The 19,275-nt window shown below is 44.7% G+C and overlaps 1 protein-coding gene across 2 annotated transcripts in view; it reads right to left on the bottom strand.

The window, feature by feature from the left end:
- Positions 1 to 5,253: 5,253 nt before the first annotated feature.
- SLC45A1 (solute carrier family 45 member 1) overlaps positions 5,254 to 19,275 on the bottom strand; it is a 190,045-nt gene continuing 176,023 nt past the window's right edge. For both annotated transcript variants that reach the window (XM_069240738.1, XM_069240737.1), the window contains 2 exons: positions 14,842 to 15,047; positions 5,254 to 5,780 (listed from right to left, as the gene is read on the bottom strand). In XM_069240738.1, the coding sequence (XP_069096839.1) occupies positions 5,514 to 5,780; positions 14,842 to 15,047 (473 nt within the window). In that variant the 3' untranslated portion in view covers positions 5,254 to 5,513. The remainder of the gene's footprint in view (positions 5,781 to 14,841; positions 15,048 to 19,275) is intronic.

Below are 19,275 nucleotides of genomic sequence, written 5' to 3'. Positions count from 1 at the left end.
TATCATATCATAACATATCATATCATTTCATATCATATCATTTTGCCATTGTAAACCACATCTTACCACATGTCGTCTATCACATATCATACCGAACTACACTATACCCCTCATCACACAAGACCAAAAAACATACAAATCTGTACACCATCACCCTATCACACCATAGCAGAGCACTTCCAAGCAACCAACCACTCATCAATCCTCTCTGCACACAATACTATACCACACTTAACAACACTGTAGACGCCCTTTTTCTTTCTCCCTCTCTCTCACACCCACGCACACACACCCACATACACACACACCCATACCACGTCCTCCTGCTACACACTCAGCACATCTCAACACCACAACAGATCTAGCAAAACAGAATACTACATATATAACACTACGCATCTCAAGAGATCAAAACACACCACATTGCCATAATTCACCATATCCCACCAGAGCTCAACATCGTACATACAAATTGAATTTTTGCAGCATTATGTATTCTGTTCAGACCCATATGAAAGTTTAGACTAAACTATGTCTCCCATAAGCAAGCTATCCAGTCCTGAGCTATCCTCTGACCCTGTAGACTACCTGGCAACTCCTACAGCATGAAGTGCCTGGCGTGGAACAGCGTGGAAATGCAAGGGACCTGCAAGCAGAGATCAGCAAGGTTGCAGGGGTGGCACTGGCACTGCAGGGGACATGGGGGGGTACGCGTGTCAGTGTATGGGGGCCTGAATGGGAAAGCTTGGAATGAAAATGAAAGGCATGTGTTAGTTAAGATGCAAAAGATAGACACTTTTGAAGGACAAGGAAATGGTTGTTTAGGGTACACTTAAAGGTCATTCTAAGAGGTGACAGCTATAGGAACTAAAAGCTGGGTAGGTCTGAGGACCACTGGTACTGACAACAGAATAATATGTCATGGGTTTGAATTGGCAGTTTTGGGGGTAGCAACTAAGACGTTTTGTAGTTCTCATGAAAGAAATGTGGGAGCATTACATGTGATTTGGGTTTGGCTACAGGACATTTTAATCTGGGCCTCACAACTTTTGAGAAAGAGCATGATGGCACTGATTAAATAAAACCTGTATGTAGTGCATTTTTTAAATACTACACGTTCTAGAGAAAAAGCTGCCAACCACGGGAAGAATAGCTTTTGTGTATTGGGTGATCAGGAGCACGCTCTTGTGTTTGTATTTCAGCATGTTTCCGACCAAAGGTTGCCATTGATGTGTCGTCGTGTTTCCACACACAGAGGTGTCATGGGCACTCATATCAACCAGCTAACAGAGACATTCTGGAAGAAGGCACAGAAGAAAATCTCCTCACGTTGCATTTGCTGTTATTAGCTATTTTTGCATAATAAAACTGGTAACTGAGTGAGTGACATGTTTACTACAAGCAATTTTTTGTTGAGTAAACCCGATTGTAAACTTCAGTTTTTTTGTTGTTCGTGTGTTCTTTTCAGGATCCTCACGGAACACAGCCTTTATTTAAAGAAATGCTTCTCACTGTAGGTAGCACTGGTGATGTCTTTAAAATTGAGTATCCAAAACATGGACACAATCAATTGTGAGATCCCTGCACATGGCTGTCATCAGCATTCCTGAAACAGTAATCAAAGTCACAAAGGAACAGTCCCTGCGTAGAATCTTCCTCACCACCCTGCACATTTACTATCTACAAACCTGTAGTGCTCAGAAAGAACAACTAATCAGCAGCCCTTTCATAAAAAGGACCTAACTGAATTTCTGTGGGGAGCCCTGTCTCCATCCTCCCTCATTTCAGTGTCTGGTTTTCACTTTCAAGCCACAAGACAGTAGGTAAAACACTTCAACTGCTTGGGGAGGCTTTCACTTCAATCTTGTACCATGTTAAACCAGAGGCATCCATAATGGATCCCTGTTAACTTCCATTTGATGCTTTGACGAAAAACGTTGATGGTGAACAATGTAAAACATCTTCTCCAGCATTTTCAGAGTTTCCTTTCTGATGTTTACATTATTTACCCCATATATTGTTTCACAATGCTATGTTAGCAAGGTTACCGCTTTCTTCAAGAACGGCCTAAAGCTTGTGACATTTTCCTATATATTAGTCCAGCAATGACTTAACGCTTGCAACATCTAAGCTGATCAGATGTCCTTGCTGAAGAGGTTGACCAGCACTAGTATACTAGTGGATCGACTGTTTGCCTGATTCCAGCACCTAGCAAAATTATCTCAAATAGCACTATTTCCCAGCAAATATAATTTCTTTCTACCATTTTGCATCTTCAAATTGCAGGCTGTCTTAAAAAGCCCGCACAACGTTCCTAAAAGCCATTCCTGAAAAACTGCCTTGACTTATAACTTCTGATTGATGACTCTCCTTTTTTTTCAAATGAACTTCTCCTTACCTTCTATCCTCTGTATGCCTCCTCTTTCAGAGCACGAACCTACTTCAAGTTCACATGTATGTTTGTCATAATTATTTTGGTATATGTCTGCAACCTGCCCATGCCTTATTTCAAGATTGCCACCTCTCCTTCTTTGTACGGCATACCCCTATGGCCTAACACTGCCTAATATCGTCTAACTCATCTATTAATCCCACCAACCACCTGCATGATCTCACATCACACTCACTAATGATCACCCCTAACTACTATTAACTACACAATGAAACTGGACTAAAGGAATGGAATGGTTTCCGTAAAAGCACAAGACTAACCTCAATGACCAAAGCTCTTCAGTGTCTCATCAAGGGTGTTATGCGCTATATAAATGGAATTACTATACAATACAACTAATTGCTGCCAGGTGTGCTAATTAATTTTGTGTTAGGCTGTTTGATGGAACAGAAACGAACCAAGAGAACAAATATCAACATGCATTTATTTTTTTAAAGGCCAGGAATAGAAGTATATCTCTCTCTCTCTCTAGCACACACACACACACACACTGAAGCCCTCACGTCCTTACCACTCTTGTTTATAGTTGCTTAAATTACGCCTCACTGCTTCTAATCCTTCAATCTCCAAAAAAGCCCTTTTAAATTTGTACCACAACAATCTCCACAAAGCCCGAACACGGTGAACTGTCACCATTCTGTTTCATGTAATAGACATTTCTATAGTGCATTATGCCCCCGGGGTATGTATCTATTCACTGAATCAAACATGTATGTCCACTGGAGCAGCTCAAGAAGGACTACCTGCCCACCCCTTCAAAAATCACTAACCAGGCTCTCTGCATGTCATATCCCCTAAAATCTCCCTTATCCGTACAGTGCTATTCCACCACTCCACATAACATCCCCACACAATGTATCCCACCATTTCCCTAGACTTTCTTCCACACCTAGCACTGTGCCAGTTCCTACCCCTAAAGAGAACAATACCTGGTTTTCAGACCCTGTCCAAAAAACAGACCCCCATAAATGGTGTTCTGCAATTCCCTACTACCTGAGAAGCTACTTCTGTACCCGTGTCCTCAAACCTCTCAAGCAGAACCCATTCCTGGTGTCCTGGCACCCCCAATAACTGCAATGACTGAGTCTTGCTATCTCCCACCATGAAAACGGTTCCTCATTCCTGGCTCCCAGCCATCCCAGCCCTCACAAACAGACCGTCATATCTGGTGTCATGTCACCTCTGACCTCCAAACTAAACCCTCATACCTGGCATCCTGTCACTCACATCCCCAAAAGAAGGCATCAGACCTGGCATTTTGCAATCCCCTCCTCTATTCCTTTTTATTCCACAGATCTGGTCTGGTCTGTTCTACAGACAGAGGTGAAAGGTAAACACATCAGCTAGGGGGTGCATGTAAATGTTGAACGGGAGAGAATGAATCTTTAGATACTTCACAGGGGAGGGCATAGCCGTGCTGGCTATGGTCTACGCAGCAGAGGGAAGATCAAATTATTTTTTGGTCTGTTCATGAGACCTTGCATAGTTTTCCAAAATGTCAAAGAGAATCTTGTGGTCACAACTTGTCTCAGTGGTTTATTTTTCTTTATCAGCTTGCTCAGCCTCATCTTATCTCCTGATACAGAGGACTCAGTGGCATATTTATACCATGTTTGCGCAGAATTTGCTTCATTTTTTTTACGCAATTCCGGTGCAAACTTAACTCCATATTTATATTTTGGGGCCAGACTTGTCTAGCGCCAAAATATTGGAGTTAAAGCCTGCAGAAAACTACCTTGCGTCAATGAGATGCAAGGTAGGCGTTCCCGGGCAAAAAAATGACTCTAAGGCCCTAGCGCCTTATTTATCCTCCCGTGAAAAAATCACACACGGGGTTGGGGGGGAAGGGAGGGGTCAAAAAATGGTGCAAAGATTGCTTTGCACCATTTTTTAATTCCATGGTCAGGGCAGTCATTAAGGGACCTGTGGGCCTATTTCCATGGTCGAACACAATGGAGTAAGCTCACAGGTGCCCTCCTCAGGCCCAGGGACCCCCACACCAGAGGGACAGCGGAGGATGGGGGACCCCATCCAAGGTAATATAGGAAAGTACAGGCAAGCTTTTTTTTTTCTCAAGTGCCATTGTGGGCTCTAAAATGGGCCCCCCTACAGGGCACTGGGTGCAATGGCCCCCTGTGATGGCCATTGGGGTAGTGGGCATGACACCTGTCTTTTCTAAGACAGGAGTCATGTGGTATGGATGGTTTTGCATCAGAAAATAACTCTACACAGGTTAAAATCATTTTTTTTTTACTCTGACCTGGCTAATGTCATTTTTTTGGTGCAAAACCGCCTTCTTCCATACCACCAGCCCCACACGACTAACATCATTTTTTTTTACGCTAGCCTATCCTTTGCACTGGCTTGCACCATTCCATAAATATGGTGCCTGGCTGATGCACAGAAATGGTGAAAGCCAGTGCTAAACTTTTTGGTGCAAAACTGCGTTAGTGCAGTTTTGCACCAAAAAGTATAAATCCAGGCCTCAGTGCCCTTGAGAGGAAATAGGACCACCAGTGCTGTCAGCAAGGTCTGGGAAAAAAAATTATGCTATGTGCAAATAACAACAAATAAAGCAATTACCTTTTCGGGAGACAAATAAAAAAAATACTCCACAACTTGCCAACAGCCCCATGTAGTGCAATGTAGATTTTTTGAGATAACATGACCGTGCATTTTTAGAATAACCAAGCTGGAAAGTAGGCCTTATATAGCGATCCTAATCATTTTCAGAGACTTCCCTGCTGGTATAAAGCATCGATAATAGGCTGCTGTGAGTAGGCAGTGGAGTGTATACATGATAATATTGAACATTTATTTTCTATTGCAAATTAGGTCAATGTTGTAGAGGGCTTCAGAAAAAATAAATGAATTTTGCTTCGCAAATATTTCTTTATTTTCCTCAAACCTGTCAATAATTCACAGATTTAGAGGCTCATAATTTATCTTAAATAAGTGTCCTGAATGGCTGAATATTCAACGTCGTCCAATTAATCTTCAGTCACTTTCTGAAAAAGTATTGATATGTCCGCGTTGAACCGATGATCAACGAAGCAGAACCTCATGTATTCACCAGCAGGGGCTGTTGTTCTTCCTCCATGTCTTCACCAGCTGGAATTTCATAAATGACAAAAAGGGAGGAGTAGAAACAGCCAACAAAAGACACGAGGCTGGCAAAATACATCACTCCGTTGGCACTGCCCACCATGGAGGTCAGAGGTCCCATCACAATCGAAACAAGAATCTGAGCGAGGAAGTATTGACAGCTCAACAGAGAAATATCCACACCCATGCCACGCTTGGTACCATCCAAAGCAGACCCTGCAAACTGAGATAAACAACGAAAACAGGTCAACAAGGATAAATAAGGAATACCTAAAACTTCAGTTCAGTTAAACGAAGCGAGGTTATTGTTATGTAATTAAATCAAATTATTTATGTATTTAAAACAACCAGTCTAAAAGGAGGCTGAGCATTATTAGGGATGAACAGCCGAGCCATATCACAAAATAGGTTCATACATCTAATCTTTTATCCCTTTACTTTAGGGCTCCTATCTGCTGGTCATTCTCTGGTTAGACTCTGTCAGACCCCTGAGGACAGTTTTGCACTTCAAGGCACATATGATCATTGGTACAAAAAAGTCGATCAGATGACTAAAATTCTCAGATTTCCACTTCCTCCATGTATTTTATGTAAGGACTCCTCTGTCTTTTGCAAGACCCTCCCATGCACTTCCTTCTTACCTTAGAGATAAATGGCCTGATCTAGAGTTTGGCAGACAGGGTACAGAATCCCAACAGTGACTGAGTACCTGGTCTCACAAACTGTCGGTCCAGCTGCACAATTTTAAGTCCGGCAGGCTGTCAGGTTTATGGTGACAGAGCGTTTACTCGAGTTAGAGCTGTTAGCGTTGTAAATCCCTCACTGGACTTTTCTTGCCACATAAATTGAAAATGAAAAGTAAAAGAGTTGACAGAAGCAAGTTAATTCAAAGCGCCACGACAGCCATGCACGTGAGTGCAAGAGTTATTAGCTCCCTGCGTGAATGTCTAGAAAGGATCACGGCTGGGATCAAACGCAAACCGGAGGAGGAGCCATCACACCCTGTAACACGAGGAAGCATGACCTGTGTGATTGCCAACAAAAAAGTTCACTTACTGAAATCGCCTGGAAGGGAACTCAGCACACAAAGGAGGGACATTTCACAAAATGCACCAATAAAAATGAAGCATTTGCAAGCACAACAAAGAATGAATAGCAAGAGTTGATGTGTTTAAAACCCACAGCGAGATTACAACCGGCCAGAGCGCTTGCGCGCTTGACCCTAAAAACACAGCCTTGTTATCAATAGTGCAGCGGGCGTAGTGGTAATAGAGGCCATGATTTAAAGGGCCCCGCTGCGACTTAGGTACGGTACGGTTACTATTTAATGATTTACTATCCATCTGGCCGAAGGTGGGAGTGGGGTGTTAATGAGGCCATTTTTGTCATGCTTGCTTTGGACCGAGGGCCCCGTTGCTAAGTCACTTCAACCATGGTATCCAGGGCTGTGTATTGTAAGAGAACCTAATGATGTGTTGATGTTATCTGTAAATTCATCTCTTATGTCATTTGGAGTGGCGTCTGATTTGTGCTGTGTGTTTGGTGGTTTCATTCAGCTTCCATGGAACTATAACATCGAGTAAGTGCCCACATCTAGTTTTGGGGGAGGTTGTGTGCACGGACACTCCTGTGAATAATCTGCAGCTATGTAGAAGATCACCTGTACCAGTTTTATCAATCTAAGGAGGGGGGGGGGCGTAGGTACAATGCATATGTCAAAAAAACAGCCATGGTAACGTTTACATCCGCTATTGGTCATGTGTTGTGTTTAATGCACGGTAAATATGGAGCCTGTAGCCAATCATAAACATTGGTTTTAGTTTGCGATTGATGAGTCTACCTGTGCTTTGTGGGTTTCCTAACAAGCTTCCCCATGAGAGGTGTATTTTAGAAAAGAACTGGGCCTAAGGATTTCCACCTACACGTCAGAAGTGGGAGCAGGCGGTATCTGCCAAATTCCGCAGCCAGGTTCTCCGAATCCTGATGCAAAAGACCCTAGAACAATCTGGACAAATGGAAAAAAAATACAATACAGGCCGTAGAAGCGATTCGGCTAAGTTAAGGTTGTAAGGTTCATTAAGCCTGACCATTACTTAGTCGACATTTTTTCACCTATGAATTTTTCGCGCGCCTGTGTGTTTTCTCTTCTTTTATTATTTTATTCTTTGCACAGACATTCATCGAAGTGTCACTCAAACCCGCATTCTTTGTGTACCATTCTGGTGCAACGTGCAAGGGCAGCTGGGCTGTGGTCCAAAGAGAAGCAGCTTCCGCTCACGATACTATAGTAGAAGCCGGAACCACAACATCTTTTGGAAAGCGCAATATAAGCCTGCGTTCTCTGAAGCTTGCGGGAAGCACTGAAGCTTACAGGAGAAACATTCGCTCGCACAAGGACAGTTGTCGGCGTGGCTGCTACAAACACACTTTTGTTCGGATTTGTGAACGTGTGAACATTGGGTATCGACTTGTATGGAGAGAAACAGTAGTCCCTACTCTCTGCAGGGGACGCGGGGATGGGGCGATTATTCAGATCGAGGGTTGGGGTGGAGGTGACTTTGCTGGGAATGAGAGAGGAGTGGTGGGGACCAGGCTCACCTCCGGGTGTGGCCTAGACGTGGCTACACATGAGGGACGGGAGATCCATTCAGAGGATTGTGGTGATGGCCAGGGGTGCCCCCGACACCAGAGTGGCATGTGGGGATGGGGGAAGTGAGTGGAGAGCCTTGCTCTGGCATATGGGAGTACCATTTTAGTGGAAGAATGAGTAGGGGAGACAGAATGATCGTGTTCACTTTGGAATGTTTCAGGACACTATGATAATGGGGATCCCCTTACTCTCGGGGTGAATGGGAGCTCAGCTGGATGAACGGTCACCCGGTGTTATCCAGCCAGCCTGCTCCTTTCGCCATGCATTCTTTGACTGGCATGGCAGTCTTGGCCCCAAATCCCTGTCAGTATTAGCTGCCTCCAAAGAAAACAGAAATCGTAGGGGAACGGGGGCTGAGGGTGGGGGCGCCACTGGGGTCCAGAGCACGAACAACTGGATGGGACGCTTGGGTAAAGGAGGCAAAAACAAATTAAAAAATATTCACGAGCCAAAGTCGTAGATAACATTTTGCCAAGAAATTGGAACATCTGCTACTGAAATTATTAGGTCTAGTGTGAGGGATTTTTCCCTTTGGTTCAAACAGTCAAGTAAAAAAAAGACATATACGTCAATGGATATATTATTGTATAATATTTCTAATATGTTTATATTGTTAGATCGCTTTTGTTGTTTTTTAGTTACTCCGGTTTTTATTTCAAAGCTGTGCGTGGTTAATGTTGCACATGTGCGTGCTGAGAATGTTTTCTACCATGTGAGTATCACTTATTATTGAACCATTTTAGTTATAATACTGGCAGCGGTGTTATTAAGGTTACACGTGTTGCAGTTACTATTTAAAAACCACACCGATAATCGTCCTCGACGCTGGTCCCTTGAAACTTCCAATTTCTGGAAAAAATGCGCCAGCGATGTTAGAACGTAGACGGGTCTCTTTGAAAATCCGACTCTCTTGATCAAGGGAGGAACTTCACTGTAATGTGGGGCCCTAGGCCCTCATGCTGGTAAATGAGGGGACGCAGACACAGTGGTAGGGTGGTATTAAACTGGCCTCAGGCACGTGCGCCCAGCCCCTTTTATTGGCAGGGTCACCTGACTGGTGACGCCTGTGTCGGGTGGGTGTGGGTTACATATGTAAGACCAGCCTCAGCAGAGTGGCTGGCAGAAACACTAGAACGAGTCCAGCTGGACTCTACATCCCTCCCAAACTTTATTGAGGAACCAAACAAAAGTCCAACCTGTAAAAGAAACAATAACAAAGCACCACAATCAGTCTCTCGGCCTCAAAGGCAGACTGCAGAATTGCAGTGGACATGGTGCAGCTGGGAGCACCCGGACACCTCCGCACGAGTCCATAATTTAACCAGGTACAGCTGGGCACGAACACGGTGTGGATGAAGTCCAGATACTTCAGTTGCTTGTCCACGACCTCACAGTTCGCTGGATATTGTTGATCGGGTCCTGCCTGGGCTCATGTGGTCAAAGTCTATTTACAGTTTCTGATGCGGGTGCATCTGGAGCAGTGGGGAGTCCACTGTACACAGTTCTGGACGGCATTCTGACTCTGGAGATTGTCTACCTCCTAAGACTGCAGATACGTGACGGCCTGGGGCGCCTGGAAGTCCAGCGGCAGAGCAGCGGCAGTCTTCCCTCTCGTGCCAGACCTCCATCAAGCAGGAGTCTCCTCGAGGCCCTTTCGCGGGCTTCCACGGGACTGTGTGGACTGTGCTTGCCTATCTCAGGCCCAGCAAAGACATCTCAGAGGAACAGCCTACAGGACCACATCCTAGTCTCGCATGGAGCCACGAGGGTTGTTGATGCAGGGTCCGCTTGCTCGAGCCATCTGGATTCAGGTGCTCTGGCCACGGTGCAAAGTCTTCAGGTGACCAGTCTCTCGATATGAGACCTCCGTGCTTCCGGATGCCTGACGTGGAGCTGTCTCAGATGCATTCTCTCTCAGCGAGATTCCGCTCTCACAGGAATTCGTTGGAGGCCCTTGTCCCTGGATTGCGGCGGGACTGCGTGGGCTGTGCGGGCCAACGTCGGCCATGCCAAAGGAGTCTCTCTGAACTCCCAACAGGGCCATGTCCTAGTCTTGTGCAACCCCAAGGGTGGATGGTCCAAATGATCTGGTCTGCTCTCACCGGCAGGCGTCTGGTTCACGGAGCTCATGGCGAGTGTTCAGATGATAAGTTTCTACGTTGCCAGACATGCCTTGTCAGCATCGGTTCTTGTTGCTGACTGTCTCCACTCAGGTGGTGCTGTGCTCCTCCTTCGATGATTGGGCGATGCACCTCATCATGATGATGATATTTTTCATCCTTTTGCAGATCAAGCAGGTGGCGGCGGCTTTGTCAGCGGAAGGACCACTTGATGGACGTAGTGGCCACGGCGGGTCTTGTGTGGACTGTGCAGTCGGCGTCAGGGATGCCATCACAGCCAAGCAGCCGGTGACAGGTGACAGGACGGTCGTACTGGGAAGCGTGGGGGACCACCCGCATCGCTGTCTTCAGTGACGTCTGCTCACCCCGGTGACTGTCTTGTACTGATGGGTGCCTCCTCATCTGCTCGCACGAGTCCTCAGTTGTGTCACTCTACTTCCTTCCACTTTCACACCTGCGATGGAGTTGATCTGTGGTGTGACCGGTCTGTCACACTCCTCTCCTCATTTCTTGTTGGCATCGTGCCACTCTCTCTTCTCCTTAGTGTGGCGTCGTGCCACAGGTCACATGTTGCGGCACATGGGCCTTGCGCTGCACCTCTGCTGGTACATCTTCCTCTTTGTCCTCGACGTGGCGTGGTGCCACGGGTCGCATGCTGCTTCACACGGACCTATCACTGCACCTTCGCTGGTGCATCTTCCTCTTCGTCCTCGATGTGGCGTTGTGCCACAGGTCGCATGCTGCTTCACACGGACCTATCACTGCACCTTTGCTGGTGCATATTCCTCTTCGTCCTCGATGTGGCGTTGTGCCACAGGTCGCATGCTGCGTCACATGGACCTATCACTGCACCTCCTCTGGTGCATCTTGCTCGGTCGCAGCCTCTCACAGGCTGAGTCCTGCGGGTAGGACATGATTTGCTCGGGCATGTGGCGTTCTTTCGTCGGTGGTGGCGGACGGCCGCCAGGGGCTGCGCAGACCATGCGCGCTCTCATCGTACCTCACGTGGCACTTGCGTCCGTTTCTCATGGTTGCAGCTTGGCTGGGACAGCTGCAGTCTTCTTCTTCCCTTTTCCAGCGTCGCCCGTGTCGCTTCCTTCTTCTTCGCCGTTTCCGTCTTCTGCGCCGTTTCTGTCTACGGGCGCACTCTTGGTTTGGAGCAGTCACTTTCTGAAGGTGCTGCTGTAAACTTGCCTTCATCCAAGCTTGTTTTCCCTTTAAAACAGAAATAGGGTGCAATACCAACTCTGGCCACTGGATACCAGTAGTGCACTTTTTTTTTCTAGCTTCAAGACAGTCTTTCCTGTTACCGGCCTCGTTTATTTCAACAGATGACGGTGAGGAGGGCATGCTGCTGGGAGGACTTCGTCATGCTGGTGGGGGCTGCAGGTAAGTGCTATTTTATATATCTTTTATCTTCTCTCCCTTTTCTTTTCTCTTCTCTTTGTTTTTTTTTCTTTCTGTCCAAATTATTATTATTTTTTTTAAATTTGTTTCCACCTGCACAGCCTCGTTTGAAGAGGCGTGTAGAGGGCTCAAACATCAGCGTGGGGTGGTGGGGGCTCCGGGCACTGTTTGTTTTTCTATCTAGGTGCGTGTGAGCACCTCTCTTCTTATAAATTTGTTGGAGGTGGGGGCGGCCTTGGGCACCTGTTGCTTTGGTGCGTGGATGCACCATTTTATTTCTAGTTCGTATCGGTGCGTGTCTGCACCTCATGCTTTAATTCCTGCCAGGACGAGGGGGGAGCCCCTGGGCGTTTTCATTTCTTTTTTCTTGGTGCCTGGTAGCACCATCGCGGGTCACTTGTTGCGGCCGCAGCAGCCGTCCTTTGTGCTGCGGCCGTTTTGCCGGCATCTTGTTTGGGTGGGGGCGGCCCTGGGAATCACTTATTCAGTGCGCGACAACACCATTATGAAAAATGAAAAAAAAAAGGGGCGACCGGCCCCAGCCACCCATTTCCAACTTCTCCCATGGCGCACGGCGCGCGACAGCGCCACTTTAAAAGAAAAAAAAGGTAAAAACGGTGCCGGTCATTGTTTTTTATTCTTGGTGCCCGATCGCACCATGTACATCACACGCGGCCGCAACTGCAGCTGCATGACACGCTGCGGACCGCCTTCTTTTCCTGGGGCGACCGGCCCCGGACACATTTCCGCACTTTCTTCGAGGGGAGAAGGGGGCGGCCCTAGGCATTCCTCTTTGTGCTCTTCGGTGCGCGTTTTTTCTTTTGGCCATTCATTTCTTCACGGCGCGCAACAGCGCCTTCTACCCATGTGCTGACTCTGGGGAGGGCGCGCTCAGGGCAATTCCTTCTGGGGGCACCGGGAACACAAGCCTCACAGCGCTTTATTTACTTTCAGCACCGCAGGCGTTCTGGTAGCGCTGCGGGACGCTGTCATCGACAGCACTCACCCCCTTCTTTCCTACCGATGGGACTGGGACTGCACAGCCTCACTTCTCCTCTTCAACAAGTTGAGCCCATGTCTGGGACCACGTGGGGTTTCAGATCCCACTCGTCGCCAATGTAATGTGGGCCCCTAGGCCCTCATGCTGGTAAATGAGGGGACGCAGACACGGTGGTAGGGTGGTATTAAACTGGCCCCAGGCACGTGTGCCCGGCCCCTTTTATTGGCAGGGTCACCTGACTGGTGACGCCTGTGTCGGGTGGGTGTGGGTTACATATGTAAGCAGAGTGGCTGGCAGAAACACTAGAACGAGTCCAGCTGGACTCTACATTCACCAACGTTTTCGTTCACTCTGAGCTTTTGGGAAGTTTGTTAAACTCCATTAGTTGCGTGTCCTAGTGTGCGGATCCCCCAAGAATATGCACTCAACCCTAAAAAGAGTTCTGGAAAACTAAAGATAAATAATTCAATGTGTAAGCAAACTGTACTTGGCCGGTGCTCCTCTTCAAAAACGGAAGTTTGGTATCGACCTTGCAAACCTGCGAGGAGACAGCAAAGAGGAGGGACACTGCAGGGAACCTATGGTAAGCAGGATAAAGTCCTTTATTCAAAACAACAGGTCTTCCAGACAGCGCATGCGCGCTGCCTAGGCTCAACCTGAAAACTGGCAGAGTTGATAGCTTTGTCTTTGGTTGAGTCTAGTTTCTAAACCCCATTAGAAGGTTAGCACAGTAAATTGTTGGTGCACTTGGCAGTGTTAAATGTGATGTGAGTACAGAGGCCTGTATGAGCAATGAAACAGTTAAGTTTCATATGAGAGTCGAACATCACACTGAAGTTTCTGGCATTTGGGGACGGAGAAGTGTCAAAGAGATGAGTGTGGAATTATTGAACAAGCACTGGCAGTGCCAATGGGTCTGCGTGCAAAGGAATGTTGTTTGGCAATATAAAGCATTACAAGTAGATAGAATGGGAATGGACAGGTATTTGTGTGAAGCAAAGAACTGTAGAATAATATTATCATAGCTTAAAAGCTCAGGTAACAGTTGACTATCAAACCAGACCTAAAAGTCCATATAGGTTAATGACTGCCCTCCTCCCATCCGTGCTTCTGCCATAGAAAAATACCATATATTATTTAATTATCCAAAACTCCTTAAAGGCATTGTAAGTTGTATGCTCCCCTCAATGTTCAAGTTCAGACAGCTGGATAAATATCTAAATAGAATGATCTCAGTTGTGTGGAGGTGCCAAATACTTTTTTGTGGAAGCACACAACTTCTGCCCAATCAAAAGATGAACTAATTTAAAGAAGAAATGCTCCAGAGGTAGAATACACACACAAATGGAGAAGTAAGACATCAAATAAGTAGCGGTGAACTCAAATAGACAAAAAAAAAAAACCCAGTCATGAGCAGCAGTCTGACCAAAGACACACCTTATATAAATATTGTAATGTGGACAATAGATCTTTTACCAGAAGCAGCAGCATTTTCCACTAAGGAAAGGCATGCCTACTTGCCAAATGATACATTACATCTTACACAGGTGTAATAGTTGCCAGAAAGAATGTTTAGCAGCCATAATTGTGCAACACAAGATGCACTAAAAGAACGCCTTGGAATTAGAAAAAAATTGAATTTACTTTATGCAGTTACAAGTACATCCTAGTGATAGTTTTTTCACTGACTATAAATCATACCTTGCAAGGTTTTTCTCATCCATTCCTCAAAATATTTGCAGGTTTTAGATCATAACAGACCACAGATATGATATTATTTCTCAGTGAACCTTAAAAAATAAACAAAATATATGACAGGCTATTCATGCATCACACAGTTCTTTGCATTTTATTCTTTGGGAATACCTCTTTTTAAATATGGAAAGCTTTGATGGTGTCATCATTTAAAGTCAGTGTCAGCACAGATATGCTTGCTACTCGACCCTTCTCTCTTGGTGCCATTTTTCCCCCTCATGCTCTTCTTTCGTCATTGAATTTTATGTTCCAGGAGCTACCTTCATAGCTTTGATTGTGGATATTTATAACACACCCCTCCCAACATAACACATAAGTAAATAAATATCACCATACCATCGCCATACCATACCTTTTTACTCTGGTAGTAATCACACAGCAGTGAGTATGGCAGGGTGCAGAGCGTAGAAAACAGTATACCATATGGTATGCATAGAGATAAGATAACGTAGACATTCCTGGAGAGTGTTGCTAGACCAGTCCCAAGCCCAAAGGATAGATAGGCTATAAAATACAGGGTCCGGATGCTAAGGTGCTCTTCAAGTTTCTCAAGTATGGCTGCAAGATATAAAAATAGAGTATGTTGCAAAGGGCAGAAATCGGAATTGAAATAGCTTAGGGCAGTGCTTCCCAAATCTTTTAGAACCACGACCCACTTATTTTTTGATAAACATTTTTTATTAGTTTTATAAACTGAATAAAACATATAGCACCATAGTACACACTTCTATCATGATACCAGCTCAGAGTAAACTTACAGGTATATAGGTAATCCGCTAAGATGAAGTGTTCTTACCTTTTGCCCCACATCCACGCATGTATTTGGGGGCATCCTCTGGAAGTGTAGGTGGGTTCTTCTGCTTTTGCACCAGTCCATTCTCGCCTGCCATTTGGATAATGTGGGTGGTTTGGCGGCTCTCCATTTCTGAGTAATGTCTCTTTTGGCGATCGTGGTTGCCATACCCACAAGTTCCACAACCCACTTTTTAACATTACAAACTTTTTTGGCCCATCTAGCTTTAATGACTCATAAAAAACTATATTGCCACTCAAGGGATCAATAAACACATCTTTTGAATAAATAAAACATCAATTATTATTGTCCTAGTATTATTATTTCTTTTATTTTTTTTCAATATCCCACTCTATGCGGTATTAACCAACTGCCACTCTGAATTCATCTTATGAACAATTCACTTGACACCACCTATGGTCTCTAAAAACAAAATACATTCTATACATAATCCTTATGTCTTAATTGCTTGATGGCTATTATCCATAAATGTCTCAAAAAATCCAGGTCCGTCAGTGCAGGTAGTCCTTTAAACAACCATCATTTAACACAGTCCACTGTAGTTGTTTACACTGTAGAGTAATTGATCGACTTCGCCATCATACATCAGTCTGTAGTCAATAAGGACTCCTGATATATAGTTGACCCGTTTCGCATCTTTACTTCTGGCCTCTTCAGGACTCATAAGGAGCATGTACGACGTCACTTTCTTTAGGTTGTGTTTACTAATCGGGTAGGTCCACTCCACTCGTGCATGTGGGGTCTACTCGAGTGGCATGGAGTTGCATTGGAGTAAAAAACTGATCTCCTATAGTCACATCTCTTCGGGTTCTACTGTGGGGAGGGCGGCAATGACTTTGACCCACATTGAAATCTCCACTCTAGTGTTGCCAGAAGCGATGTATAGCTATACCTTAACCACAAGACCTTGTGTGTCCAGCCGGAAGGGTACTAGCTTTAATGGGCATGAGGTAGGCGATTTTTTAATGCAACTTAAGAATCACAGCACATTTTCCACTGAAATGGCCATTAAATTTACACAGACATACTGTTTTACTGATAAAACTATATAATACACAATTGGGTTTCAGGGAATATTTATCATTTGTGCATCACCAAGAAAAAGTGTATTGGTTTGTTTAGATCCTGATATTTATTTCCATCACATTTAGAATTACAAAAAATGTGTTTCATTTTTGCTTTTCTGAACTGCTGAATGGGTAAAGTTAATGTACAGCTATTTACATTTTGTTGTGTGTTACAAAAATACATCCTACAGTCTTTCCTTTCACTATATCTGTACCCCAGCAAGATTGTAACATAATTCACTTTATTTATTTTTCCTCTGACTGCAAAGTGAAAAGAGTTTGTAAATACCAATCCTATGTTAAAAAAACATAAGCAGCTATTTGTGAGAAAACATAGCTTGACATTCGACCTCTGTCATTGAAGTGCAGCAAATGTGACAGATGAGTACTGAATTTAAAAGTATATTTATTGCTTGACATTTCAGGACCTACCAAAAAATCAGCTTGTTACCCACTAGTGTGTTGCGCCCCACAGTTTGGGAAGCACTGGACCTGAATTACAGTTTTACAAACAAAGTACTGCACTAAAAATATGGTGGAGAATCCTATAATTCAAACTTGTGGTTCTAACAAATGATTTAGATTTGGGGAACTGCCATAGTTCCTACACTGGCTTCAGTTTGCCTTGTTTGGGACTTCCAGGGAACTCCTACTGGTCCCAAAGAGAAACAAGCATTTGCAATACAATAGGTCTCACGTTTGCTTGACTTACAGCTTTATTGGCTTTGTAAATGAATAACTGGACGTTTCTTGCCACATAAATTGATCAACCTTGTAGCATAATTTTGTCCTCTCTGCCACACAATTCCAGTGGCCCTGCATTTAGCTAAAACACTTCTATTTACCTTTTTTCCTCTATCTGCAAGAAAAATTAAAATATTGCCATTATTTCCTCACAGTAGAAGTCCCCTTTTAACCCATACTACAATTTAATTGAATTTAATCTAATTAAATTTTAATTTAGTTTAGGAATCAGTAAGGGTGAGTTAGAGACTGTCAAATGAATGATCATTAAAACGTTTGGCATTGGGATCAAAGTAATGAGAGGACAAGGTGATGTTGGGGAAGTACTGGTGTTCTAAGTAATGCTTTACTTTGCTTAGTACTATGGGATTTTTTCTATGACGCTAAATAGGTTTCTAGTAATAGATTTCTTGTTGGCCAGGAAGGATCTAATTTGCTGTCCGCTAGGCTAAAACAAAGGTGCAGTTTTACCTTTGTTTTTTGGCAGACGGGCATCTATATTTTTGACAATTCTACACAATATATTAATGTTAGTGAGGAGGTATCTTTGGTGTTCAGTATGTTTCTATAAACTCTCAATCTGGGCTTCCCTTGTAGTTTGTAGTCTGAAGAATCCAATAGGTTATTATTACCGACGACCTTTCTGTGCTACTTCTATACCACTTCTGCAACAACGTCAAAACGGAAAGTTAGCAGCAGTACTTTGGGAAGAGGAGGACTACGTGGGAAACAACATACTTATTTTAGTTTTAATATCAAGAGAAAAGTTTTGCAAGTCTAATGCACTCTTGTCACGTTCTTAAAACAAAAAAATGCAAATAGGAAAACACTGTTTTAAAACCTAAAAGGTAAAAAATATTTACAGAATGAAAAGATTTAAAAGGTTAGGTGGATGACACAGCGCGAAGACAAAGGGGCCCTGGGGGGAAGCTGAGGACACGAGGTCTCCACCCCCGGGAATATTGTGGGAGATGGACTAGCCCACGCGTGCCGTTTTTGGGCGTTTTTGGGGCAGTTTTTTGGTTTGGGGGGGCTAGTATTTATATAGGGGCCATTTTGTCTGGGTCACCATTTTAGGTGGTGACACAGTGGCTGTTGCGGACGTTTTTTCCCCCACCCTCCCACCCCAGGTTAAGGTTTTTTTTGTGGGAGCACAAATTTTGGGGTCGGTAAATTGGACAGGCTTTTCTTTGGACATGGCTGCACGGGATAACAGAATTTGTAATTGTCGCTTGGAACAGGTGCGGGCGGAGACAGAGACTGACAACGATAACGGATGGACAAGAAATAGGGCAGGACACTTTCAGATTGGAACGGGGTGGACAGCAGCCAGAAAACAAAGATAACAAATTGGCGATAAGGGTTGGAGACTTGCACTATTACGGTAATAGACGTTAAAAAGGATGACTGGTTTAACGAACTACAAGTTTAAGGGGAAGGGAGGGAGAGCGTAGGGTAGGAGAGGGGGAGCGTTTGGTTTAGGTGAACCTATGTATAGTGAGGCATTTAGTTTTGTGAGGCTGGACACCAGGGTATGGTTTTGTGAGTGCACTTGTCTCCAATAAAGCGGCCTTTTACACACATAAAGGTGGTAGTGGTGCTGTTTCCTCTCTTCCACAATGTTGTAATAAAGCATCAAGGGCTCTTTAAATATTCAACTGTCAGAATGATTTTTTTTTTTTTATATCACAGCTAATTAAGGAACATATCCTAGACTGCTGAGCGCTGTCAAGTTGCAGCCCCCACAGTTGGTGAGACTGTGCGCTGCCCACATAGCACTCACAATATTTGACAACTTTAGAACACCATAAACATAAAGGGAACAAATAAAGGGAGCAGACAACTGCCACCTGCGCATACTGAGCCCCCATACTACGACCATGGAAGGAGGTAGTGCCTTTTTAATATGTACTCGCTGTACATAGACTGCCACGGCCCACCCCACTCACCTCACAAAACCGATGGCAGTACTCTTGACTGCTAATCCGTGGAGGATCCTGCAGGGCGATAAGCTCTTTGCCATCCGCTAACATTCATGGTTGTTTTCATCTTCCAAAATGCTGGTGTTCTAGACCTGCGTGTGCCTACTGCCCAAAGCAGCCGCTGAGCCACCACGTCCGGCCCCTGCCTCCATCTGACATCCATTGGCCAGTAGGGTTAT

This window comes from Pleurodeles waltl, chromosome 6, assembly GCF_031143425.1.
Source record: "Pleurodeles waltl isolate 20211129_DDA chromosome 6, aPleWal1.hap1.20221129, whole genome shotgun sequence".
In the NCBI taxonomy this organism is placed as follows: domain Eukaryota; kingdom Metazoa; phylum Chordata; class Amphibia; order Caudata; family Salamandridae; genus Pleurodeles; species Pleurodeles waltl.
The sequence above is the reverse complement of the archived record's forward strand: the minus strand, read 5'-3'. Positions and strand labels throughout refer to the sequence as shown.